The sequence below is a fragment of the Podarcis liolepis genome, assembly GCF_965112155.1.
Source record: "Podarcis liolepis genome assembly, chromosome: 16".
NCBI classification, from domain to species: domain Eukaryota; kingdom Metazoa; phylum Chordata; class Lepidosauria; order Squamata; family Lacertidae; genus Podarcis; species Podarcis liolepis.
Window position 1 is genome coordinate 30,219,748 of NC_139567.1, and position 26,781 is coordinate 30,246,528.

A 26,781-nucleotide genomic window follows, 5' to 3' on the forward strand; every position below is an offset into this window, starting at 1 on the left:
AACATACATACACAAAAAGGTAACTTGTTAATTTAACGTTTATTTCTATGAGGAGGAGTAATTCTGAGGGGTCAAACAAAGAAATAATAAAAAAGTGACAAAAAGTTATTTTTATAATGACGAGTTTTGCAACTCCCAGTTTTTTCTTCTTCTTCGGAAACGGGTCCAAGTGGCTCTTTTTGTCTTAAAGGTTGCAGACCCCTGACTTACAGTATTATGGATCAGGCCCATGTCATCCTGCTCCCACAGTAGCCACCCAGATATCCACATGGGAAACCTGCAAGCAGGATTCAAGCACAAGAGTCCTCTCCCCTTCAGCTTCCAGCAACGGGGATACAGAAGCATTGATACATCCAGCCATTGAGGCTAGTAGCTGTTGATATCCTCCATGCATTTGTCCAATCCTGTTTTAAAGCCATCCAAGTTGATGGTCTTCGATGTTTCCTGCGAGAGGGATTTCCACAGTTTAATTCTGCACTGTGAAGAAGTCCTTCCTTTCATCCGTCCTGCATCTTTCACCCTTCTGGATCACAGAAGAACAGCTTCTAAACTGGATCGGGACTAACTGACCAAGCTGTCTCAGAGGGTACATGAAACAGCAGTATCTCCATTTATCAAAAACAAACATGTTCATAAGATGATGGATTTTTCGGAGCTAGCTGACCTAACTGGAAGAGTCCACGACCAGAAGGAGGAGGAGTACCAGGAAGGGGAAGCGAGGAAGTCACTTAACAATGTTAAGGAGTATAATTTCTAATAAGATTATGATTTGTGTTTGTTTGTTTGTCTTGTTCGTTTATAGTTTTGTGAAAATTAATTAAAAAAAACCTGAAAAAAACACACCAGCAACTGTAAAAAAGAATCCGAGTAAAGAAAAGTGAGGAAACCATCAAAACAACAACAAAAAAAAAAACATATTCATGGGTGCCACTGACATGGTGTGTAAGCCAGCATAGAGCTCTGTGTACAGATCAGAGCTTTTCAGAAGATTCTAGACCAGGGGTCTGCAACCTGCGGCTCCAGAGCCGCATGTGGCTCTTTTACACCTTTGCTGCGGCTCCGGGGCGGATACTAGCGAGGGGAGGAGGCGCATTGTGCGCCCCGACACTCCCCACTGTGGCGGGCGCTGTACTGGCTGTGACGTCGCATGGGGGCGGTGCGTGCGTTAGTCACGCACCATCCCGACGTCACCTTCCCGCCCACTGTCAGATCAGAGGGCAGCGGCGCGCATGCTTTAAATGTCACAATGGTTTTGCGGCTCCCAGGTGTTTTTTTTCCTTCGGAAACGGGTCCAAGTGGCTCTTTTTGTCTTAAAGGTTGCAGACCCCTGTTCTAGACTCTGGAACTGGGCCATCAAACATATTTGCCCAACAGACCTCTGCAAAAAAAGGGATTATTGTTTCCACCCCACCCAAAACTCCCAGCTTTGGTTTGTCTCGAAGCAAGGGAAAATCCAGCTAGCAAGAAGCACACAGCCTTCCTGCTTCTTAAGTTCTGTGGGGAATTTAAATTTCCACTGTACAATGTAAGGCAACAGCTGAACAGGAGCAGCTTCTCGGGGTCGTGAGTTCAAGCCCCACGTTGGGCAAAAGATTCCTGCATTGCAGGGGGTTGGACTAGTTGACCCTCATGGTCCCTTCCAACTCCATGAGTTTATGATTCTATGAAACTTTTTAGAAGAACCACTTTAGAGGACCAGCTCTACCACTGGACACAAGGAGGCTGCTGCCTCGGGTGGCAGTGATTAGTTCTCACGGTGGCCAACCAAATGCCCCTTATGGGAAACCCCCATTAGGGAGTACAAGAGCATTCTAACCTCCAGAAACTGGTATCCAGAAGCATAGCCTTCATGGCTAGTAGCCATGGATAGCCTTCTCCATGAATTACCATATTTCTCGCTCTATAAGACGTACCAGACCACAAGACGCACCTAGTTTTTAGAGGAGGAAAACAAGAAAAAAATATTCTGAATCTCAGAAGCCAGAACAGCAAGAGGGATCACTGCACAGTGAAAGCAGCAATCCCTCTTGCTGTTCTGGCTTCTGGGATAGCTGCGCAGCCTGCATTCGCTCCGTAAGACGCACACACATTTCCCATTACTTTTTAGGAGGGAAAAAGTGAGTCTTATAGAGCAAAAAATACGGTAGTCTAATCCTCTTTTCAAACCATCCAAGTTGGTGGCCATCACTGCCTCCTGTGGGAATGAGTTCCATAGCTTAACAATGTGCTGTGCGAAGAAGAACGTTCTTTTCTCTGTCTTGAACCTTCCGACATTCAGCTTCATTGGGTGTCCGCGACTTCCGGTGTCACAACATAGTGAATGGACGAAAGTTTTTCTCCCCATCTCCCAAATGCCATGCATAATTGTATGGACCTTTGTCTTGTCTTCTCTTACTTGCCTTTTCTCTAAACTAAAAGTCCCAAATGCTGTAATCTGAAAAGGGTTGCCCTTTCACGAACCTTTTTCCAACTCTACAATAAGTGGCATAAATTTGCTTTAAACGTATGGTGTGGATGTGACCCAAGTCTGACTAGATTCGTTGGGATCCACTTTTGAGAAAACACACATCGCATCAACCTCTGTTGCTGGTCAATATTTTCAAAGTCTTTTCTGAGCCCATCAATGGCCTGATGACTGATTCACAAAGGCAGTTTTGGTCCTCAGGTATAGTGAGAAGCAAGGAGGTCAAACTGCCTTGTTTAAAGGCAATTTTCCTTTGCGGGGTGAGGGGGAACAAGGGAGAGTTTTACTCTGAATATATCAGGACTAGGGATTGAGTAGAAATGCAATCCAGTTTGCTTTCAAAGGCCAACCTACCTGATTTGCGGTTTTTGAAACAAAACATGCTGACAGGCAAAATCGTCCTTCGAAATCTGCAGTCATCCAGATTTCGCACATGCAGTTCTTTCCAACCAAGTAAGGTGTACCAAAAAATGCATATATTAAGATGTGCCTAAAATTGCAGATATTACTGAAATACTGTACATACAAAATGCATTGCATAGGGTAAATATTGCTTTTCTTTTCTTTCTTTCTTTTTTGGCAGAATAGTCAAAACTGCATTCAAAGACAGTGTGCATGAAAATTCTACTGAATTTTCTCAAGGACTTCTTTTTAAAATAAATCAGCAAAGTGATGTGGTAAAGTGGGAAACTGAATTCAAGAGAGCCAGAATGCGAAAGTGAAATTAACAGATTTGCATATCCCTTGTCAGGAATGTAAGGCATGGTCTTTTCTGACATGCTTCATTGCATTTTTTTGAAGTGGGTTGGATCCCTCTTCTTCCTTAAGAATAAATCACTGACTAATATTTATATAACCTTTCCTGCTCCAGTATCTCAGAAATTTATCCCCCAGGAACAAGGAAGTGGGACTTCTCTGTTCGATCGAGGAAGAACCTAGCAAATATTTCCTCTTGGCCTAAACCAACCTGAGGTTGCTGTGTGTGTTTTCCCTCATCCTGGTCTCATCAAGAACCTGCCCACACCTGATAACCAGAGACTATAAAAGTACTAGGCACCTAGCAAAATCCACAGCCAGGAGCTGAGCACAGCAGGTGAGGCTTGGCACCTTTTTCTTGCCGCTGAGGACATGGCAATGCCCAGCTTCCCACACATAGGAAGTTAGCCATGTCCATTAATTTCAATGGGTCTACTCTGAGTAGGAGTAACACAGGCGACAAGCCTTGGTCCTATTTATTGCATGTATATCCCACCTTTTCCTCCAAGGAGCTCAAGGTGGTGTATATGGTTTTCCCCCTCCTCAATTAACCCTCACAACAACCCTGTGAGGTAGGTTAGGCAAGGTGTGGATTTGAACCTTCGTCTCTCCCAAGTCCTAGTCCAGCAGTCAACCACAGTGGTTCTCTCCTTTGCCTTCGTTGGAGCAACTTTTGTGGGGTTTTAAAAGAACGTTTTTATTATTTCCCCTACTCAAAACCCACCCTTTCCTCTTTTATTTTGCAGAGATGAAGCAAGCCCTTTCTCTCCTGAGCCTCTTAGTGGCCTTTGGATTCCTGCCAGCATCCGACTCTTCCTCGGAAGGTAACACAACAAATCCTGTGACTCTTCCAAGGGTGGGAATATTTCTGGTGGGAAGCTGGAAAAGGAATGTAATCGAATAATTATTTTCCTTTATTTTAATTTCACAATATCTATATACTCCATGATTGCCCACAGCAGCTCACAAAAAGAGTTTTTACAAGTATGTGCGTGGAACTCATTTCTAGGAAGTTGCCTTTGATTTTTCATAAAATCACAGAATTGTAGCTTTGGAAAGGGCCCAAAGGGTCACGTCTTGTAGAGTTCGTGCATTGTTTTGGGGACATGAATTTATGAAAATCTTCGAGGAGCTCCATGATTGATTGGGTTGGGGAGGGTGCCTCTCTGAACCCCTTTTCTGTCAAAACCTGGTATGTGGATAGGAACCAACCTCCAAGAGGGCATCTCAGCTTAAGGCCTGTAAATAGCCACTCGCCTTTGGTGAGTTGAGAGTATTTTCAAGGTGACCAGGAAAGGAGATTTTTATTTTTATTTTTTATGTTCGGTCCTGTGGAACAGGCTCTCAGAGTGTGGTGCAAATGATTTGACATGCACATTTATGGGAAGGCTGGGCTGGTGAAAAATGCCAAGGTGGTGGGGTGGAGAATTTTTTTGTAAACTGCATTGGCCAAGATTGTCCTGGATAGTCGCTGCATCATGCCTTCTGTGTACCTTGCTGCTGAAATTTGATTGCCCTGGTTTGGACTTGGGGCCCTTTGAGCTGATGTTTTTGGTTCTCTCTTTTAAAGCGTTGGCCTCTGAGAAATTGACTGGTCCTGACATTTTATTCAGCATCAACACAGCCAAGCGGTTGGTGGATCAAGCATACAAGTTGTACCGGGAGAGGTGAGCTTCCTTCATGTAAATCTGCATTAAATCTTCCCTCCCTCCCCTTTCAGTCATCATTAGTGGAGTACGCCCCTAGGGTATATAAGTACATAAGTACATACAATTAAAGGGACGCGGGTGGCGCTGTGGGTTAAACCACAGAGTCTTGGACTTGCCGATCAGAAGGTCAGTGGTTCAAATCCCCATGACGGGGTGAGCTCCCGTTGCTCAGTCCCTGCTCCTGCCAACCTAGCAGTTCGCAAGCACGTCAAAGTACAAGTAGATAAATAGGTACCACTCTGGCAGGAAGGTAAACGGCATTTCCTTGCGCTGCTCTGGTTCGCCAGAAGCGGCTTAGTCATGCTGGCCACATGACCCAGAAGCTGTACACCGGCTCCCTTGGCCAATAAAGCGAGGTGAGCGCCGCAACCCCAGAGTTGGTCACGACTGGACCTAATGGTCAGGGGTCCCCTTTACCTTTACATACAATTAATCCAATAAATATAAAATTATTAACAAGACATTATGATTTTTATGAATGGATCCCCAATATCATTGTATTTATCCATGCACAATCTGCAGCTAAAAGCAATCCGTTCATATATTGGTGGAGTTGACATAGCATCATTAACAACAAAGAATTTTAGAAAGAGCATGCAGAGGTACCTTGGTTTTCGAACCTCTCCGTTGACGAACATTTCGGTTTGCGAACACGCCTCGGAAGTCGAACGTGCCACACAGTTTCCTCTGAGTGCAAGATCCTGAGGTCTAGCTGTCGGCTGTTGACTTTTTTAACATTTCAGAAGTCAAATGGTCTTTGGGAACGGATTATGTTCGTAAAACTGAGGTACCATTGTAGTTTAAAAAATAAAACTGAAGGGAGCAAAACGGCAACAGCAAGTCAGCGAGTAAGGGTCACTGCATAAACTTGCCAGTTGCTGGAAACCACAAGAGAGGAGGGGGCTCTTGAGCTTGCATCCTTCTAGTGGGTTTCTGGGTGGAACAGGATGCTAGACTAGTTGGGCTATTGGCCTGATCCAGCAAAGCTCTTTTAGGTTCTTAGGTTCGCCATTAGGAAGGCTTGCTGTGACACTTCTGAGCACTTTCTGCTAAGGTCCCCCGTCTCCCTGCTGCCATCTCCTCTGTGCTTCTCTTTCCAGAGCGAAGGAGAACTTGAGAAACCCCCATCTCACCCCCTCCGACTTCTTGAGACATTTAAAGGAACCGGTGGCGGGGACCAGGACTGCAATCCGGGCGGCGAGTTATATGGAAACGGCGTTGGATCTCCTGAGGCAGAAACTGCAGAAGGTCTGGCACCGTCGGTTCAACATCACAGGTATTGTGAATCCCCGGGCAAAAGCTTTAGCACAGTGGGGATGGTGGTGAACTTTCAGCCTGCGAGGCAGGTTTAGCCAAGCCACACCCACTTTACCTGAGGCAGGTAAAAGCTGGCCAACAGGGGGGTTTGAAGGCACCGCTGCTCAGCTGATGGTCGGTGCCTGCAAACTGCTGACTCTTTGCTTGTGCATCTTGATTTCAAACCACGCCAGTAAATGATGCCCTTGTGATGTCAGGTGATTGACAAGTGGGCAGCCTTACCTCTCAAACTTGGTGCAGGGGGTGGGGTGGGTTAGACCGCTGAAGGTAGATTCCCATTGAAATTTGCTTCTAAGACAAAAGCCATTGCTTTTCTTCCCCTTATCGGATATCTTGTTTAGATGTGCTAAGCATCCAGCAGAAAGATATGATCACCAGAGCCACTGGCTGTGACTATCTGATCCGCCCAGTCCGGTGCCCACAAAACAGCCCTTATCGGACCATCACAGGAGAATGCAACAATCGGTAAGGAGGAGCTGGCTGGAGAAGGGTTTTATTTGGGGTGGGGGTGCAGGCAGGTCAAAGGTTCTCCCTCATCTGAGGGGAAATACCACTCTTACCACTGGTAAGAGCTGGAGAGGTCATCTGGGAACCTGGGCCAAAGGAAGGTGTTGAAGGAAATTAGAAAATTAGAAAAAGGACACCAAAACGATCAAGGGCATAGAGTGGCTTCCCTGTGAAAAAAGGTTGTGGTATTTGGGATTTATTAGTTTAGAGAAAAGGCAAGTAAGAGATGACATGGTAGGAGTTCATAAAGTCATGCGTGGCATGGAGGCAGCAGACAGAAGAAAGATTTTTCTCCTTCCCTCATAATACTAGAACTCACAGCCCTTCCATAAATATGACCGTTGGAGGATTTTCTTTTATCTGTCCTGAATCTCCCAACATTCATTGGAAGTCCATGATTTCTAGGGTCACGAGAGATGGCAAAAAGCTTTTCTCTCCCCACTCTCCCCATGCAGATCCTCATTTCTCAGAGCAGGCATATAAATATGTCTCTTGATATGTGATTTTGAGGAGTGCGGATCAGCTCACCTTGCAAAGGTTAATCCCTCGAAGCATGCCTGCCTCCAGAAGAGCCTTCACGCATGGGGCAGAGTTCCAAACTAATGCGCTTCTCCCCCCGCTCTAGGAAGCACCCTCATTTTGGTATGTCTAACCATGGCTATGCCCGCTGGCTCCCAGCAGAGTATGAGGATGGTGTGTCTCTTCCCAAGGGTCTCATCCAGGGCCAGCTTTATCATGGACACCCCCTCCCACTGGTAAGAGCAGTAGAAGTCATCCGGGGATCCTGGGACAAATTGTAGAGAAACAGCCGTGTTGGGGGTGGGTTCGAAGAGGCGGCTGAGGTGGTGGACCAATCATTCGGGGTTTCTAGGGGGACAGCATGGTGTCTGTCACCACATGGACAACCCCTATAGGAGGCGATTACTCTCATTTGATACAGCAAATCCCTGCACACTCACCGAAATGAGATATTCTGCTTCTAGGCAATTTGAAGTTTGAACCAATCACTTTTTAAAAATAAATACAGCTTTCATCGATTTATCGTAAACATATCTACGAACTAAGACATAACCATACAGATTATAACAAAAACCATACACAGGGCATATTCCGTACAAAAAACAAATGACTGAGACGCAGCTTTTAAGATCAGTCTATATAGTCCAATCAGGACGCGGGTGGCGCTGTGGGTTAAACCACAGAGCCTAGGACTTGCTGATCAAAAGGTCGGCAGTTCAAATCCCTGCGACGGGGTGAGCTCCCGTTGCTCGGTCCCTGGCTCCTGCCAACCTAGCAGTTCGAAAGCACGTCAAAGTGCAAGTAGATAAATAGGTACCACTCTGGCGGGAAGGTAAGCGGTGTTTCCGTGCGCTGCTCTGGTTCGCCAGAAGCGGCTTAGTCATGCTGGCCCCATGACCCAGAAGCTGTATGCCGGCTCCCTCGGCCAATAAAGCCAGATGAGCGCCGCAACCCCAGAGTCGGTCACGACTGGACCTAATGGTCAGGGGTCCCTTTATATAGTCCAACCACAAGGAGGAGTGAGTCATGGAAGGAGTGCATGTACAACTCTCCTTATTTGTATAATAAGAAAATGGGGACCAGTCTGTGTCAAAAATGTCTGATTTGGTTTTGCCCCAGACGACACATCAATGTCTGGCCAGGCATTCAGATAAAGTAATGGAATTGAATAGGAATTTTTGATGCTTTCCCGTATTGGGCTATTACCAACATGGCTTCTAATAGTAACTAGTTTTTTAGAAATTGAATTCCATCCCCACTATACAATGGCCCAAAAGGCTTATTCACATGCCCTACAAACCCTCTAGTGCACTTCTTGGCAGTGGCATGAATGGCAGAGTGCTGCCACATGTGTGTGTTGTTGTTGCTTGCACATTGTTCACAGTTCCTCTTCTGGCTTCCCCTTTTGGAGCCAGAGCACTTAGCATTGAGGCTATGCAAATTGAACACTCTGCATAATTCCCTCCGGTGGCCCTTGGGTGCTCCACCATAGGTACGGCAGGTATCCAATGAGATCATCGGCACCCCCAACGAGAAGATCACGGACGACCAGGAGCGCTCGCTGGCGTTCATGCACTGGGGCCAGTGGGTCGACCATGACATGGACTTAGCCCCCATGACTGAAACCAGCATCCAGAACCAGGATGTCCACTGCGACACCAGCTGCAACTATGCGCCCCCTTGCTTCCCGATTAAGGTAACGGAAAATTCGGTGTTAAGAGATTCTTAGGGTGAGACAGGTGTATGTGTTTTCCTGGCATGGGGTGGAGTCAGGTCTTTTGCAGGCCCTCTGTCCCCTTTGAACTATTAGCTCCCAGCAGCCTTTGACAACATGGCACCGCCCAGGTATGTGGGACTACAACTTCCATCAGCCAGCTCGACTGTGGTCCCATGAGCCTCAGCATTGTACAGGCATTCTGGCTGATGGGAGCTGCAGTCTGAAATATCCGGGTTACCACGTAGCTCTTGACACATAGCAAAATGCACATCACAAATGTTGGAAGGTTCGGGACAGATAGGGAAAAGTCCTTCTTCACGCAGCGTGGTGGTTAAACTGCGGAACTCCATCCCACATGAGACAGTGACGGCCATCAAATTGTATGGCTTTGAAAGAGAATTTCACAAATTCATGGAGGGGGAGGGCTATTGATGGCGACTAGCCCTGATGGTGATACTCTGCCTACAAAGTTGGGGACATTAATGCTTCTGTATACCAGCTGCTAGAAACCCCAGGAAGGGAGAGTGCTGTTCCTGTGCTCAAATCCTGCTTGTGGCCTTCCCTTGGAGGCATCTGGTTGGCCACTGTGAGAACAGGATGCTGGATTAGATGGGCCCTTGGCCTGATCCAGCAGCCTCTTCTTGTGCTCTTACACATTCTTATCAGGTGTTTCCAAGAGTGGCCCACAAACTGCATTTGCCCACTAGCAGATTTGTGCCAGGGGGCTGATTAGGCTGAGTTTTTTTAAATATCTAGCAGAGCCCATGGAGGGAGGAGAAACATGCCACTGTTTGCATGGAAGGAACAGTTCCCTGGCCATCATATTGGCCAATGCCTGTAACATCACCTACCACCCTCCCACAATACTTGGATCAGTGGTAACATTTTCTTTTTTTAAAAAAAACTTGTTGGGAGTGTGATTATTTTTCTTTCTGTCTTCTGGAATCTAAAAAACAAAACAAAACTTGGGCCAGTCACTGTCCCTGCACCTAACCTACTGCACAGGATTAATGTAAGGATTAATGAAGAAGGGAGAACCATGTCTACTAACTTGAGCTTCTTGGAGGTATAGATGCAATAAATAAAAAACAAACGAATTGTGGGATTGTTTCCTGCAGATTCCACCTGGAGACCCGCGGATTACAAAGCCAGGCATCTGCATGCCTTTCATCCGGACCACCCCTGTTTGCAACCCCACGACGTTCATCCGCGAGCAGCTCAATTCCATCACGTCCTTTCTGGATGCCAGCATGGTGTATGGGAGTGAGGAGCCTTTGGCAAGAAGCCTCCGGAACCAAAGCAACTCTCTGGGTTTAATGGCGCTGAACCAGAACTTCACAGACGCTGGTTTGGGCCTCCTTCCTTTCGAGAGCAATTCAAACAGCATCTGCCTCTACACAAACAGAACTGCCAACATCCCATGTTTCAATGCAGGTATGTCTTTCCACCAGGGCATGGTCAGTAGCTGCCAGTCAGTGTAAACAGTAGTACTCTAGGTGACCAATGATAAGGTAACATCCTATGTTTTGATGGATCGGGGCATCAAGTGCTAGGCCAAATGCACACCATATGTTTAAAGCACTATGATATCACTTTAAACAGTCATGGATTTCCTCCCCCAAAGGATCCTGGGAAGTGTAGTTTATTAAGGGTGCTGAGAGTTGTTAGGAGACCCCTCTTCGTCTGCCAGAGCTATAATTCCCAGGGTTTCCCGTGAAGAGGGATTGATTATTGACTCTGCCTGTCATTGGCTTTGGCGCCACCTGCTGTTGGGCTCCCTGCCTTCTGCCCTACCAGTCTCCATGTGGCTTCACACAGCAATAAAAGAGTGTTAATTCATTTTCTAGCTTAATCCGCTTGAAATCAGAGGGACGGTTTCTTTAATTTTGCAGGGGATAAACGTGTCACTGAAAATCTGGGGCTGACAGCTCTCCACACCCTCTTTGTCCGGGAGCATAACCGACTGGCCGGGGAGCTGAAGGCGCTGAACCCCCACTGGGATGGGGAAAAGATCTTTCAGGAAGCTCGGAAGATTATTGGGGCACTGAATCAGGTATGGTGACAAATGAGCTCTTCCTTCCAGCTTCATTCAAAAAAGAGTTTCACTCTAACTTCATTCATGCCTTCAGGGAAGGTGCAAGGGAGGAATTTAATTTAGAGACAAACTCACAGAATTTGCACTTTCTGCAAGAATGTTCAAACCAAATTCTTTTCTTTGCATTTCTCCAAATTTCACAGTGCAGTTCTCCAGCCAAGTGATGGGTACAAAAATGCATATTTTGGGGGGGGGGTTAAAGTGTGCATTAAAAGGTAAATATTGGAGATAATAACAAAAAAGTCAACTCATTGGGAAACCAAGAGTACCCTGAGAAGAATTGGAAACCCCATGACCTTGAAGAAGCCAACAGCTGTAGAAAAAGGCACTGTCCCTTTAACTGCCAAGGAGGCAGGACCTCCAGGCACTTAGGGGGCAGGGCCTCTAGCCAGTGACTACCTGGCCAGGCTATAAAACTCTGTCAGCTTCTCCAGGACCTTTGCTGAGACAACTTGGATGCCTGGGCTTAGCAGTGCTGTCCATGGTGCTGAACCCCCACCTCAGTCACTCTCCAAGGTCCTGAGCTGTTTGGAAGAAAGGGCTGGATGTACATAACAGTTGCATCTTAACGTGAAAGTTTGGTTTCAAGGCTTCTGCATATACATGAAAATCGCATATTCCCAAACACCCCTCATGGTTAGTGGGTGAGGGGGAGAGAGACAGAATCCCTTGTGCTTTCAGATCCTGTGTGCCAAGCGGGCCTTACCCAGCAAGTGAGTCAGAGAGCTTAAAAGCTCTTTAGGTAACACAAACAGACCCATTGCAAAAAGCTCTCTGCCTTGCTGGGATTGAACTTGGATGATTTCAACCAGCCTGCCTTCAACCACATTGGGTTGAAATAGCACAACTTAAATGTGTGTAAGATGCGGTTGTACTGCATATGTAAAAATCATGCCTGAGATGTAACTCCAGTTGCTCATATGAGTCCCATATTAGCCTGACCTTGTGTAAGTTCCCAGAGGTCAGGGACTCTCTTTGTTTCACTTCAGACTTTGTAAAGTGGCCACTAAACACCCATAGCCACACACTTGCACACACACACACATTGTGTTCATTTCTATACAATTTTAATAAATAAAAATAGTAATGCTTGTGAAAACTTAAAGCTGGACAGAAGCTATGTCTTCATTAGAGGACAATTTGCACTCTGGAAGGCTAGGGTGGTTTACTTAATTGTTGTTAATTTGTAACTGTTGTTTAAGTTTGAAATCAATAAAACATATTTTAAAAAACAAAAAAATAACAGTGGCGTCTTTCCTGGTTTGGTTGCAGGTGATCACCTTCAGAGATTACCTGCCCCTTGTTTTGGGCAATGAGATGAACAAGCAGTTGCCTTTGTACAGAGGCTACAATGACTCTGAGGACCCCACTGTCTCAAACGTGTTCTCCCTGGCCTTCCGGTTTGGACACGGTTCTGTTCCCCCATTTGTGCCCCGCCTGGACCAAAACTTCAAGCCCCTTGTCCCATATTCCAATGTCCTCCTTCATCTCACCTTCTCTGCTTCATGGAGAATCGTAATGGAAGGTAATGCTTTTGTTCCTTGTCCTGCGGGGTTCTTGGGCCGTCTGGGAAACAGAAATCTCCTGGGAACAAAGTAAGGGCAAACAGGGGTCATGAAGAACTTTCTATATAAGGTTGTTCCAAGCTGGAAAGTGTGCAGAAGAGGGCAGACAAGATGATGATGGGTCTGGAAACCAAGCCTTATGTGGAACAAGTTGAGGGAGTTGGGTATATTTAGCCTGGAAAAGAGAAGACTGAGAGGAGATATGATAGCCATCTTCAAATATCTGAAGGGTTGTGGCATGGAAGATGGAGCAAGCTTGTTTTCTGCTGCTCCAGAGGGGACCAATGGAGTCAAATTGCAAAAAGGATATTCCGACGAAACATTAGAAACATTAGTTTCTGATGGTAAGAGCTTTTCAACGATTTTGAAGGTGGAAAAACCGTCCCCTTTCCATTAAAAAATAAAAATAAAAGGACACCCTAAACCTTGGGTTGAGTGTTCCTCATCTTCAGGGCCACCACTACCTTTCTCTTCCAGGTGGCATTGACCCTCTTATCCGTGGCCTCCTGGCTGACCATGCCAAGCTGATGAAGCAGAACCAGATGATGGTGGAGGAGCTCCAGGAGCGACTCTTTGAGCAGCTTGAGCTCATCGGCCTTGATCTGGCATCCCTGAACCTCCAGCGGGGGAGAGACCATGGCCTGCCAGGTAGGAGAGCCTGTCCTGAGGTTTTTGACCCTGTCCATGGTTTCTTGTGCTAAACAGTGAGTGAAGAGATCCAGGGTGGCTTGGTGAGGAGGAGAGTCAACAGGAGACTTAGGACTGCAATGTCTTTACAGAGATAGGAGTTGGGTGATTCCCAAGAAACCTGAGGCCTTTCTTTTAGGTATAATTGGACCGAAGGAATTGTTTAATTTGTTTATGTATGCTATGATGGGGGCAAGATTGTCCAAGCACACAAATGGAAAGAAGAGGATGTCCCAATGAAAGAAGAATGAAGATGATGGAATATTATGAGATGGCTAGACTAGCTGTGAGAATTAAAGAACAGAATGAAGAATGAAATTTTTTTTATTGAAGAATGGAAGTATTTTGTAGCATATTTGAAAAAAAATATATCATGGTTATTGTCAGGGAACTGCCATCGGAAGGACAGGAGGTGCAAAGGCTCCCTGAGGTTGAAAGAGACGTAGCAGCTGAAGAGGGAACCAGTAGGGGGCGAGCAGGAACTTCCAGGGAAAGTGAGTCGGAGGGATGGCTCAGAGACGTTTCCAGCGAAAACAGTGGAGAGGTTTCAGGACCTCCTATAGGGACACCCACTCCTCGCCGGAAACTGTCACGCAGAGAGTCCAGAAGACGTGTTTCCGTGAAAGAGCTCTTATGTTGGAAACGTTTCCGAAAACAACCACTTTCGGATTCTACTAGCGATTGACGCAGCCATGCCGGAGGGGCTCCGTCACAGGCAGAGGTTTGAAAACCTGATCAAACTCTGAGGGACTTGCATTTTACGCACAAGCAGCTCATCATCCCATCACAGCAATCCGAAAGTCCCTGAAAGCCAGCTTGTGCAAGCAGCGGCATCATGAGCGACCCAGCCGGAACCGGAGGAGCAGGAGCAGCTGGAGGAGGTCCAAGCCTGGAAGAAAGGTACAGGGCGTTGGAGATCCAGCTTGCCATGCAAACGGCGAGGCTTGAGGAGAGGAGGGCTCAGGATGCAGAAAAGGGAAAGGAGAAAACCACCTCGATCGCCAGAAAGGTGCCAGGATTGGTGCAGAAATTCGGGGGGGATCCCAGAAACTATCATGCCTTTAGAACTGAGATGCAATACGCTCTCAACCTGCAGTATGATGACTTCCCCGACGAGGAATCGCGAGTGGCTTTTGTAATTGGCCATCTCGAAGGGGGGGCGAAGGATTGGGTTCGACCCCTGATGGCAGTGAATAATGAGATCCTAAAGGACACGAGGAAGTTTTTTCGTGCCATGGACCTGATGTTTTCCAGCGACATTGAGCAGGGAGTGGTGCGAAGGCAGTTAATGGCTTGCAAACAGGGGAGCCGATCTGTCCGTGAGTACTGGACTGAGTTTACTATGTTGATTCACAAATTGGGGTGGGACCTATCGGCGGAACCCATCCAGATGCTTTTCGAAGAGGGGCTTTCTTCGGCCGTTAAAGATGAATTGTCCCGGGGGCCAAGGGCCGAGTCTATGGATCAGCTGACCAAATCAGCGCTGGCCATAGGAGCGCGCCAGGAAGCGAGGGCTTTGGAAAGGCGGGAAGGGAAAGGAGAACGTTGGAGGGAACTGCGCATTCCAGACATTCCAGAGCCACCTTTCCCGCCGGCAGAGCCGATGGAAGTTGGAACAGCGCGGGCGCGCGCAGTTTCAAATCCCAGTGAAGGGCGGAAGAAGGAGGGAAAGAGCGCCAAGAAATGTTATCTCTGCCAACAGCCAGGGCACTTTGCCAGAGTCTGCCCACAAAGAAAGGAATGGCAAGGGATGGCAGGAGCTGTTGGGGAGAGGGAGGAAGAAAGCAAGGAGCAAGTAAAAGCCAACGCCTGGCTGCCACCGTTGGGGCACAGCAGCCAGGCCAAAGAGCAGTGAAAGTGCCCACGCCAGAACCACCCAGACCTGCTTTAGTGATAGAAGTGTCACTAGAGCTGCAAAATGGACACCCACTACAGGTCAAGGCGCTTTTGGATTCAGGCAGCTCCTGTAATTTTATGAGTAAGGAGTTTGCAGCTGAGCACCAGATACAGACCATCCCTTTAAGTAACCCCTTGCAGGTGACCACGATTGACGGCAGAGAGCTGTTGGGAGGAGAAGTTAGCCAACAGACTGTCCCAATGATAATGAGGGTGGCAAGGCACACTGAACCAATAGCATTTAATGTGGCCACCTTGGGAGGAGCGCCCATCATTTTGGGGATGAGCTGGCTGGCGCTACATGACCCGCTAGTGGGCTGGCATCAGAGGGTGGTCTCATTTGGGTCAGCGTATTGCCTAGAACACTGCAAGCAGGGGAAGGTTCCGGGAGGAGCTGGCGTCACCCTAGCCGGGATGGAAGTAATGGATAAAGGGAAAGTGCCCCCACAATACGCAGATCTGAGCAACGTATTCAGCGAAAGGGAAGCAGACAAGCTGCCGCCGCATAGACCCTTTGACTGTCAAATCAACCTACTCCCTGGGGCTCAACTCCCAGTGGGCAAGCTGTACGCCATGTCTGACAGGGAGATGCAGGAGTTGAGGGAGTTCATTGACAAGAACCTGAAGCGAGGTTTCATCAGAGAGTCACGAGCGGTGGGGGCCAGCCCAGGGTTTTTTGTGGACAAAAAAAACACCGATAAGCCGAGATTGGTAGTGGACTTTAGGGCCCTCAATGCCGTGTCGGAACCCCTGGCTTTTCCGATGCCCCGAATTGATGACCTTTTGACCCGGGTGAGGAAGGGGAAAATTCTTACAAAGCTGGACCTGCGGGGGGCGTACAATCTGATACGCATAAGGAAGGGGGATGAATGGAAGACCACCATGTTCACCCCTTTGGGGGCCTTTGAATACCTCGTTATGCCCTTCGGTCTACAAGCAGGCTCGGCGTGCTTTCAAGCTTTTATGAACCACGTCCTGGGACCTTTGCTCTACAAGAATTGTGTGGCCTTTTTAGACGACGTGTTGGTGTATTCGGAGGATGAGGAGCAGCACGTGAAGGACGTTCGAGAAGTGTTGGGCAAGCTGCAAGCCAACCAGCTGTGGGTGAAACTGGAGAAGTGCCAGTTTCATACCAAGGAGGTGGAATTCCTGGGGTACCGCTTGTCAGACAAGGGATTGGCCATGGACCCAGGCAAGGTCCAAGCGGTACTGGAATGGAAGACACCGAAGACCAAGAAGGATGTGCAAAGATTCCTGGGGTTTGGGAACTTTTATAGGAAGTTCATCAAGAACTTTGCACATTTGACGGCGCCCATCACCGACTGCCTCAGCAGCAAGAAGAAATTTGTTTGGACGGCGGAGGCGGAGCGAGCATTTGAAGAACTAAAAAGGGCTTTCGCCTCGGAAGAACAACTTCTGCATGTGGACTTACGAAAACCCATGAGAGTGGAAACCGATGCGTCCGACCGGGCTATCGGAGCAGTACTTCTTCAACCGGGGAGGAGTACGTTGGAGTGGAGACCTTGTGCCTTCTTCTCGAGGAAGCTGAATAAATCCGAGAGGAACTACACGGTGTATGACAGGGAACTACTCGCCATCCACGAAGCGTTCCGGAGGTGGAGACATTTATTGATTGGGGCACAACACAAGGTGCAAGTGTGCACCGACCACAAGAATTTAGAGTATTGGAGAACAGCTCGAGTACTCAACCAACGACAAGTCAGATGGGCCCAGGAATTTTCCAAATTCCACTTTGAAATTTGTTATGTGCCAGGCCCAGAAAGCGTCAGGGCGGATGCCCTCTCACGCAAACCAGAGTATTTGGAGGGGGAGGGGGCAATCGAAGAGAGACATGTCATCCCTGAGGACTGCTGGGTGTGTGGGGCGGTGATGGTGGGGCAACGTGAACTGGTACAGGAAACGGAAAATGATGAATATGCCCAGGATAAGCTCAGAGGTCTCAGGGGGGAGGGCGAGAGCCCCGGAGGTTTTGAGGAAAGAAATGGGGCATTGTATTACAAAGGGGCACTGTATATACCCGAAGGTGAATTGAGGGGAAGAATACTCAAGCAGTTGCACGATAGCCCCACGGCGGGACATTTTGGGCAACACAAGACCATGTGGTTGGTGACCCGGGAATTTTGGTGGCCCAAGGTGAGAGAAGATGTAAAGGAGTATGTAAGAGGGTGTGACCAATGTCAGCGAGCCAAAGGGGAAAGAAGGGCACCGGCAGGGTTATTAGAACCATTACCCACACCAGAACGGCCTTGGGAAGCGGTATCAATAGATTTTATGACGGATCTGCCGAAATCCAAGGGGAAAACAGCCATCATGGTAGTAGTAGACCTGTTAACTAAGATGTGCCACTTTGTGGCATGCTCACATGCAGTCACAGCGGAAGAAACAGCGAAGTTGTTTGTAGAACACATCTTTAGGTTGCACGGCGCCCCCTTGAGGGTGATCTCAGACCGCGGCAAACAATTTACTTCCAGGTTCTGGAGGAAGCTCATGAGCTTGCTGCATGTGGAAGTCAATTTTTCGACTGCCCGGCACCCAGAAACCAACGGGCAGGCGGAAAGAGCAAATGGCATACTCCAACAATATCTGAGGTGTTATGTCAATGACAGAGAGAACGATTGGGCCGAAAAGTTGGCGCTGGCAGAATTTGCCTACAATAATGCGGAGAATGTGTCCACAGGGATGAGCCCCTTTTTGGCTAATTACGGGTGTCACCCCAGGGCTTTTCCAGGGGAGGGAGGGGAGAGATGGAGCGTCCCAGCGGCCGAGCATTTTGTAGAAGAGATGGAAGCGATCCATCAGCAGCTCCAGCTCAACTTAGAAAGGGCCAAGGCACAATATAAGAAGCAGGCAGACAAGAACAGGAGGGAAGGTGAAACCATAAGGGTGGGCGATCAGGTGTGGCTGTCAACCCAAGGGTTGCCGTTCAAAGGGGGCTGTAAGAAATTGAGGCCCAAAAGATTGGGACCCTTTGAGGTCATTCAGCAGGTCAACCCAGTGGCTTTCAAACTCCGGTTACCCAACCACATGAAATTGCACCCAGTGTTCCACAGGTCGTTACTGTCACCATACAGGGGGGGGGAGTGCAGGGGAGCACGCCAGGGGACCAGCCTTGGAAGAAAGGGAACGCAGCAACCATGTAGCGGAAATTCTCGATTCCAGGTGGAAGGGAAATCAGGTAGAGTATTTGGTGGCGTGGGAAGGGGAACCGGAGTCGGAAAACACCTGGGTGACTGCAGGGGAGGTCAATGACGAGGTTTTAACAGAAACGTTCCACCGAAGATTCCCTAGGAAACCACAGCCGGTAGAAAGGTTTAGGAGGGAGTACTTTGGCACCACCGACGAGGAACAGGAAATGGAAGGATTCGCGGAGTCGGATTTGGAAGAGGGAATAGACTCCGATGACGAGGAGTATCGAGAGACGAGGGACAGTAGCAGGTGGAGGGAAGTGTTCGAAACTTCGGACGATGATGAAGGTTCTTTCAGGGGTTTTACTTCCTCCCAGCCCGGAGGGGAGGAGACGGGAGGGGGTGAAGGGGGCCCTGGAGGGGAGGTGGATGTCAGGGAACTGCCATCGGAAGGACAGGAGGTGCAAAGGCTCCCTGAGGTTGAAAGAGACGTAGCAGCTGAAGAGGGAACCAGTAGGGGGCGAGCAGGAACTTCCAGGGAAAGTGAGTCGGAGGGATGGCTCAGAGACGTTTCCAGCGAAAACAGTGGAGAGGTTTCAGGACCTCCTATAGGGACACCCACTCCTCGCCGGAAACTGTCACGCAGAGAGTCCAGAAGACGTGTTTCCGTGAAAGAGCTCTTATGTTGGAAACGTTTCCGAAAACAACCACTTTCGGATTCTACTAGCGATTGACGCAGCCATGCCGGAGGGGCTCCGTCACAGGCAGAGGTTTGAAAACCTGATCAAACTCTGAGGGACTTGCATTTTACGCACAAGCAGCTCATCATCCCATCACAGTTATGTTAAAATGTATGCAGGATTTGAAGTACAGCAGCAGATAAGAAGTGGTAGTTTAATCATTTATAATCAACATACTGTATTTTTCCATATGTAAGACGACCTTTTTTCTGAAAATTTTTAATGATAAATTGAGGGTCGTCTTATACACGGGTTAATATGCTGAGCAAGAGAGGGCTGGTGCTGCAGCAGGAGCAGGGAGATGTTGGAGAGGAGGCTGTTTACTCACTCTTCCCAGCTTAGGAAGAGTATTTGGTGAGTGTCAGTATGTGGTGTATTACTGCACCAGTTCTGTCAGCCAGAATGGAGGATCGTCGAAAAGCTGCTCAACAGCTCAGCAAACTTAGAAAAGAAGCTCACCAACTGTTGAGGGCTCCAAAAAATAGGGGTTGTCTTATACATGGGGTCATGTTATACACGGAAAAATACAGTATATAATGGGTAAAATATAAGCAATATACCAGCTTTATAAAGAAAGAAAAGAACATAATGGAAGGGTGGATGGGAAGTCAGCGGATATGAAATAAATGTTCTGATGTTTGTTTAAAAGAATTTGTGAAATTTGAAAAGCTAATTTAAAAAATAGTTTTTTAAAAAGGAGTTGAGTAGGCTGCAAGTTGAGCAGATGGGGGGGGGATAGCCTAAGATGTCCAAATCCTTAAGCACATTTGAAGAAATAATGTCTTGAAGTGTTTAAAATCCCCCATTAATATGAAGTGCATTTCCATTGCAAATGTATTATACAATCTGGGGAAATCCTCAATCTCCAAATACAGTTCATTTGTATTAGTGATCTCAGCAATTTATACACTTTTGTTGAACGATTCTAAGGCAGATGCTTGATAAATGCATTCTAGCTTCAGAACAATCACCATACCATTTGATGTAAAAAATTGGTTCCCTTCAGTGGGTTGCACTGTGCCACACTGTGGTCAGTCACAAATACATCCTTGTAGCAATACTGTCAGTACTGTGGAAGAACGTTTGACCACCTTTCCATTACAACAGTGCACTGGTCCTCAACAGGTGGCTCAGGACTGGAGGTCCAATCTCAGGATGGTCCTTGCAGAGATGCCACTGCCGTTTTGTTTTGTGAAGAGAAGCAGCCCTCCTCCTGCTTGAAACTGGAACAGAGGCTGCTGGAAAGCTGTTTCTCCTTCAGTTATTTGTCTGGTGGCAGTAGTTGAGGAGGAGGGCAGGCTGGCTGGCAAAGGCCCTGCCTGAGGCAAGGAGGTGGCTAAGCAGCTGAGAGGAAACCGGTGTGGGGTGTGACACAGCGTGATTCGCTCCCAGTCCCCATCCTCTCCCTGCTCAATAGTCAGTGCAGACAATAATGAGCTGAATGAAGCATGGGTCTGATTTTTTGGAAGGCCCATGTTCCTAAGGAAGGCAATTCTTCTGAAATCCCCCCTTCTTTACCCCAGTCTCCTCTTACTCCCGTGGCACTAGGCTGCTCTGCTTCCCATTAATCCATCCTCCAGCCAGACTAACAACCCTTCCCTGCTTCCACCAGGGTACAATGCCTGGAGGCGGTTCTGCGGCCTATCAGCGCCCAGCGATGAGACTGAGCTCGCTGCCGTAATGGGCAATTCCCAGCTGGCAAAGAAGTTCATAGACCTTTACGGGACACCAGAGAACATTGACATCTGGATCGGGGCCCTGGCTGAGCCCTTCGTCCCCTATGGGAGGGTCGGGCCCCTCCTGGCGTGCCTCATCGGGACCCAGTTTCGGAAAACCCGGGACGGAGACAGGTGAGCTACTTGCCCTCTAAGGATCTCATTTCTCTTTGTGACAGCTTTGTGACAGAGCTTGGGGCGTAATTAGAACCCAGGTTCCCTTTTTAGGGAAGGGGATCTGCGAGGAGCAAGGAGGATGGTGGCCATTTTCTTGCAGGGCGCAGTGTGCCATTCTAGGAGTGCTGCAATCGACACAAGATAATATCACCAAGGCAACTATCTGTAAACAAACAATAAATGTCCATAAAAATGGTAAAAGTAGTTCCTTTCCTAAATAGTTTCTATCTTGAACAATAGCAAACACAGTAAATAAAGAGCTCACTTGTGATATACCAGTGGTTCAGTGCTTGGCTGTCATTCCAGTAATCTGACGTTTCGTTGCTAAAGAGCCTAGTCATCAAGCTTTGTAGTAAATAATATACAAGAGAAGACAGTATGTAAATGACTTAAAGAAGGGATATATCTATCCCCATCTGCATGTTTCCATCAGGAGGAGCATAGAAAGAGGACAATGTCTTCAATTTGTTAAACCTGGTTTAGTCTTTATTCCTGTATTTGTTATTCTTCAAGATAAAAGCTATTTTGGAAAGAGAAGACAGGAGCACTGAACCATTGATATAGTACAGGTGAGGTTTTTATTCACTGTATTTGTTTCAGGGCCAAACTGAGGGGGACAAGACTGAGAAGGAATGGTGGGGACCACCCCCCCCCTTCTCCCGAAGCTTCCAGAGAAGAGGAAGGCAGTATTGAATTACAGCAGTGGTTTGAGGAAGGTCACAGCTCAGAGACAGGCGAACAGAAGAGTTGGGAGGTGTTGGGAGAAGAGAAGGGGGAGACAGAGCAGCCAGCTGACACGTTATCACTGGACAGCATTTCTGGGCCCCCTTCTCCCAGAACATGCCATTCATTGCAAGAGCAAAGGTCTCAAAGACAATTAGCCCCTGGGGGGCACCGTAAGCGGAAGTGCTGTTGTTAGGAAGGGAGCAGGGAGGAGTTCAGTTGGAGCAACGCCATTAACAGGAGATAGACTGCATTCCTTTGTCTCTCACTGTGACGAGTAAACAAATTAGTAAGAACTCTTCTTTGTTTTTCTCTGCTTCTTGCTGCCACCATGGTAGGGATAGAATTCCCCAAAGCCTAACAGTTCGCTATTGTTCAAGATAAAAAATATTTAGGGAAAGAAGCTGCTTTTGCCATTTTTATGGGTGTTTATTGTTTGTTTACAGATAGTTGCCTTGGTGATATTATCCTGTGTTGATTGCAGAAGTCATTGTATCATCACCCTGTTCATTGTTTCATTCTAGGAGTGCTGGCATTGTTGGTACTTGACAAGGGCCCTCTATTGATCCCCAGAAAACCCCCAATTCTGTTCCTCCTTAGGATTGATAAGACCTATCTACTTCAGTGTTTGCTACTGGTAGCAATGCTCCCATCAGCCCCAGCATCGTACAGCCACCCTGGCTGGGGCTGATGGGAGTTGGAGTCCAGCAGCATCAGGAGGGCACCAAGATGGCAAAGGATGCTCTAAGCATCTGACTGGCTGCTGCAGGAAACTAGGTGTGAGACAATGGGGCCTTTGGGCTCTTCTTGGGATCTCAGATAATGTTAGTGAAAACAGTTAAAAATACCAGAAGTCAAAAAACGTGGCAGGTGCATGGAAAGATTTCAAGGGGTGAGAGTCACATTTCTTCCTTGCCAACCTCAGAGTGGTGTGGGGTACATACCAGTGCTAAATAAGGCCAGAGGCAAAAGTGGTTGGAGACAGTGGGTGTGAATTTAACCTTTGTACAGTAGGCTACGCCGCAGCCATGCAAAACCCAGAGGCTTCTGCATGTGCTCATCTCCATCCTCCAGCCAGGCAAACAATCCAGGCATTCTCAGAGTTTGAGGATGAGACCCAGTCAGTTAAAATCCCTCCAGGGAGATGTAAAGCGGGGCATGACCTGGGAGCACCCTGAGAGCCAGAGAGAGAGGTCTAGAGCAGTGTTTCCCAACCTTTTTTGGGCAAAGGCACACTTGTTTCATGAAAAAAATCTCGAGGCACACCACCATTACAGCCCCGTGACGTCAGCGCGCAGCATCACGCCGGGAGGGACATGAATTGCTAGCAAATTACATAATCACCTCCTTGAGGGCTGGCTCATCTTCTCCGAAGGCAGAACCCCATTAATTAACAGCACAGACTCACACCATAGCCAAGACGAGGGGGGAAAACCTCAGTCATGCACAGTCATGCACATGTGGGGGCTAAATGAGGACGAAGACCGGGCAGAGAGCAGGGTTCAAATCACCCCACCTGGCCAGGACAATCCCTGGGTGCTCCCTTGGGCCACTCGCCTGACCCACCTCGCAGGGCTGTTGTTGCGAGGATAACACGGGGAGAACCACGCGCGCCCCCGGGAGCTCCTTGGAGGAGAAAGCGGGCGATGAATGCAATGCACGAAATATATGAGAGGCGACCAGGTTTTGCAGGTGAGGGGCCCCCGCCAGCCTCCGCTTCCAACACCCGGCGCAACGACGCCGAAGTTTCCCCCCGGGCTCGGCTCGGGGAGCAGCGCTGCTCCCCCCCGGCTCCCCTTCACCCTCCTGGCTCTCTCTGCCACCCACTGGGGACCCCCCTCACCTGCCAAGTCCGGAGCACCGGTGGAAGTTGCATGCATGCATGCAGGGCGCCGCGTTGCCATTGCATTGCACTGCACTCCATGCAACGCCTGCACGCATGCATTGCCTTGCACGCCCGCCAAGGGGTCTCCCCGCGGTCCGATGCGTCCCCTCCGGCGCGGATGCAGCATTGCAAAAATAAACACACACCCCTGACGCAGCCCTACCTGGGGGGCAGCCTCCGCCTCCGCCACTCCGCCTCCGCGGGGATCCCCAGGCTCCATCCTGCCGCCCGATCTCCGCGGGGGCGCAGGCAGGCTGCGCGGGGTCTGTGCGGAAGAGCCCCTGCCCGCCCGGCCGCCGCCGCCGCGCTCATTCCATGGCCGGGAGAAGAGCGCTTCAAACAAAACGCCCGGCCCGCCAGGCCACGCTGGGAAACGTAGTTTGCGCACCCCGCGCGGGCGCGGAGCCCAAGGGCGAGGGGACTACGGATCCTGGCAGCCCCCGCACCGGGGACGGAGGGGGAGAGGCCGGGTGCAGGGATGGAGGGACGGGTGGGCGAGCGAGTGAGTGAGTGGCAGCCGCCAAGCCTTGGCCGAGAGCCAGGAAGGGCCTCCCCGGAGGAGGAGGTAGGCGCAGAGCGGGAGGGAGGGAGGGAACCCCAGGGGTCATCTAGTGACGGCGCCCCAATCGAAAATTTGACTTAAAAAAAAAATCTTTCGAATTTTTTAATTTTTCCCGCGGCACACCAGGCAACATATCGCGGCACACTAGTGTGCCACGGAACAGTGGTTGGGAAACACTGGTCTAGAGGTGCACATCTGGCCTGTTGGCTGAGGACTGTCCACCTGTGATTTAAACCAGTGGTTCCCAAAGCGAGCAGTACCACCCCCTGCAGGGTGGCGGGATTCCCTAAGAAGCAAGGGGGCGGCAGGAGGGCATTGGAAGTGCAAATAACTAACCGATTTGGAAAAGCTGGTATCACTGGTTCAAGTTGGTCAGTTTTGTTGAATGAATTGAACTCAATAGTTTTAACTGGATTTTAAGTAAATGTGCAATTAATTGTTACTGTTTTGAACTTCATTGTGTTATTATCTTATTTATAGTGGGGCACACAAACCACTACAGTGGTACCTCTAGATACGAACGGGATCCGTTCGTATCTAGAAGCAAACGTAACTAGCAACGGCACGTGCTTTTTGCCGCTTCTGCGCATGCGCGTGACCTAATTTTGAGCGTCTGTGCATGCGCAAGGGGCAAAACCCGGAGGTAACACATTCTGTTACTTCTGGGTTGCCGCGGAGCGCAACTCAAACGCACTCAACCCGAAGTGCATTCAATCCGAGGTATGACTGTATTATGAATAACGATTTTTATAGGGTAGGGGGCGCTGGGGGGTGAGCTTGTGGAATAAAGCAGGAAGTAGCCCCCAAAAGTTTGGGAGCTGCTGGTTTAAAGGATAAAACCCGGAAGCGTTCGCTCAAATGAAACTGTCTTCTAGCATTGCTCACGTTAGAATACAACTCTTGTTGCCAATTAGACGGGGTTTGACGTCCCAGGACAAATGTCAACCAACCACTTCCTCTGCCCTTTCCTCCTTGCTTGTTGCAGATTCTGGTGGGAGAATCCCGGGGTGTTCACCCCCTGGCAGCGGCGGGTTCTGAGCGGCGCCTCGCTCTCCCGCATCATTTGTGACAACACCCACATCCAGGAGGTGCCCCACGATGTTTTCAAGATGAACCACTACCCGAGCGATTTCGTGAAATGCCGCAAAATTGGAGGACTGGATTTGTCTGCTTGGAAAGAATAGACTGGCAGCAACAAGGGGAAGTTTTTTTGGGGGGGATGGGTTGAGACATTGCAAACCTGCCAGAATGCCAGAAAGTTAATGTGAGCTGGGACTCAGCCCTACGGGTATCACAACCACTCCAGAATGCATAGTGACCTTCTTCAGGTCACAGAGTGATGAAAACTGACCTGTCTCCTGAGCGAGACTCCCAGTTGGGTTGGAGTTCAGATCCTGTAGATAGTGAATCATAGCATTGTTCAGTTGGCAGGGACTCCAAGGTTCATCCAGTCCAAACCCTTGCAATGTTGGAATAACAGCTGAAGCACCCCTGGCAGATGACCATCCAACCTCTGTTTAAAAAGCTGTAGTGAAGGACCTTTGTAGTCCACTGCCACAAACTCTCAAAATGCCTCTTTGCCATCTCTGGGCCAAAATCTGGGATTCATCTCTGCCATTCATATTTCCTGACATTCTGGGAAGGTGGTTTGGGCTCTGGGATGAAGGAAGGTCAGTTTGAGGTGGCTATTTGGGGTAGATTGGGGCTAAATCCAGCAATGACCAGCCAAGGATTTGTGACACTCATATCTGCCCTTGGGATTTGAAAACAGCACAACCAGCCAGATATTTTAATTAAGCAAAATGTCACAAAATAGCAAGGTGGGTTTTTTTTGTTCTTTAGAGTTCTTGACTAGGCAGAACTCAGAATCTGAACGCTTGCGCGCCCTTTTGCAACATTGTTGTTTGGCCTAGTGAAGTATTGCCCTGCTGTATATTTTCTGATGGAATGAGCCGTTCATCCGACTTTAAAATTTGCTCTTTTCTCTTTCCTTTCCATATTGTCACATAGCTGGATTTCGAAAGCTATGTGCAACACATATTCTGATTTCATTTCAGTGATTGTATAGGCACTAACCGGGAGGCGTATTTATTTTTTAATGATGGAGTTGTGAGACTTATCTGATCAATACTAATAAAAAAAAATCCCAGATAAATACATGAAACTGTAATCTGTGTCTCCAGGGTGACTGGTGCCCCTTGGGCGGAAGGCAGGGAGCCCAACAGTAGGTGGCGCCAGAGCCAATGGCAGGCGAGCTGACTAATTCTAGGCTTATCTTCATCTTCCTACTCTCTGCTAAGTTCTATGAAGGCAACACTGAGACTAATCAGATGATAGTCAGGGGCACCTTCTGGGCTGGTTGTAAGAAGGCAGGCAGATGGGGGTGGGGGTGTTGGCCAAGGGGAGACCGAGGTGGTGGGGCAGTGCCCCACTTGCCTTAATGTACAATCCTCTACTGCTGTGCTTTCTGAACAAAGAGACACAGGAAGCTGCTAATGGCTCCAGACCCATAAGAACACAACAAGAGCCTGCTGGATCAGGCCAATGGCTCATCTAGTCCGTCAGGTTTGTTCTCCTCAAGGAGGCTTGCCTGGCGAAATC

The 26,781-nt window shown here is 48.5% G+C and overlaps 1 protein-coding gene across 1 annotated transcript; it reads left to right on the plus strand.

Moving 5' to 3' along the window:
- Positions 1 to 3,442: 3,442 nt before the first annotated feature.
- Positions 3,443 to 26,335, plus strand: LOC310695196 (myeloperoxidase-like). The gene is made up of 13 exons (XM_083479275.1): positions 3,443 to 3,557; positions 3,967 to 4,044; positions 4,791 to 4,887; positions 6,030 to 6,205; positions 6,588 to 6,711; positions 7,379 to 7,508; positions 8,765 to 8,968; positions 10,108 to 10,423; positions 10,882 to 11,042; positions 12,357 to 12,609; positions 13,127 to 13,297; positions 20,731 to 20,968; positions 25,166 to 26,335. Exons 2-13 carry the CDS (start codon positions 3,969 to 3,971, stop codon positions 25,362 to 25,364), a joined length of 2,145 nt encoding a protein of 714 aa, XP_083335401.1. The 5' UTR covers positions 3,443 to 3,557; positions 3,967 to 3,968; the 3' UTR covers positions 25,365 to 26,335.
- The last annotated feature ends 446 nt before the right edge of the window (positions 26,336 to 26,781 follow it).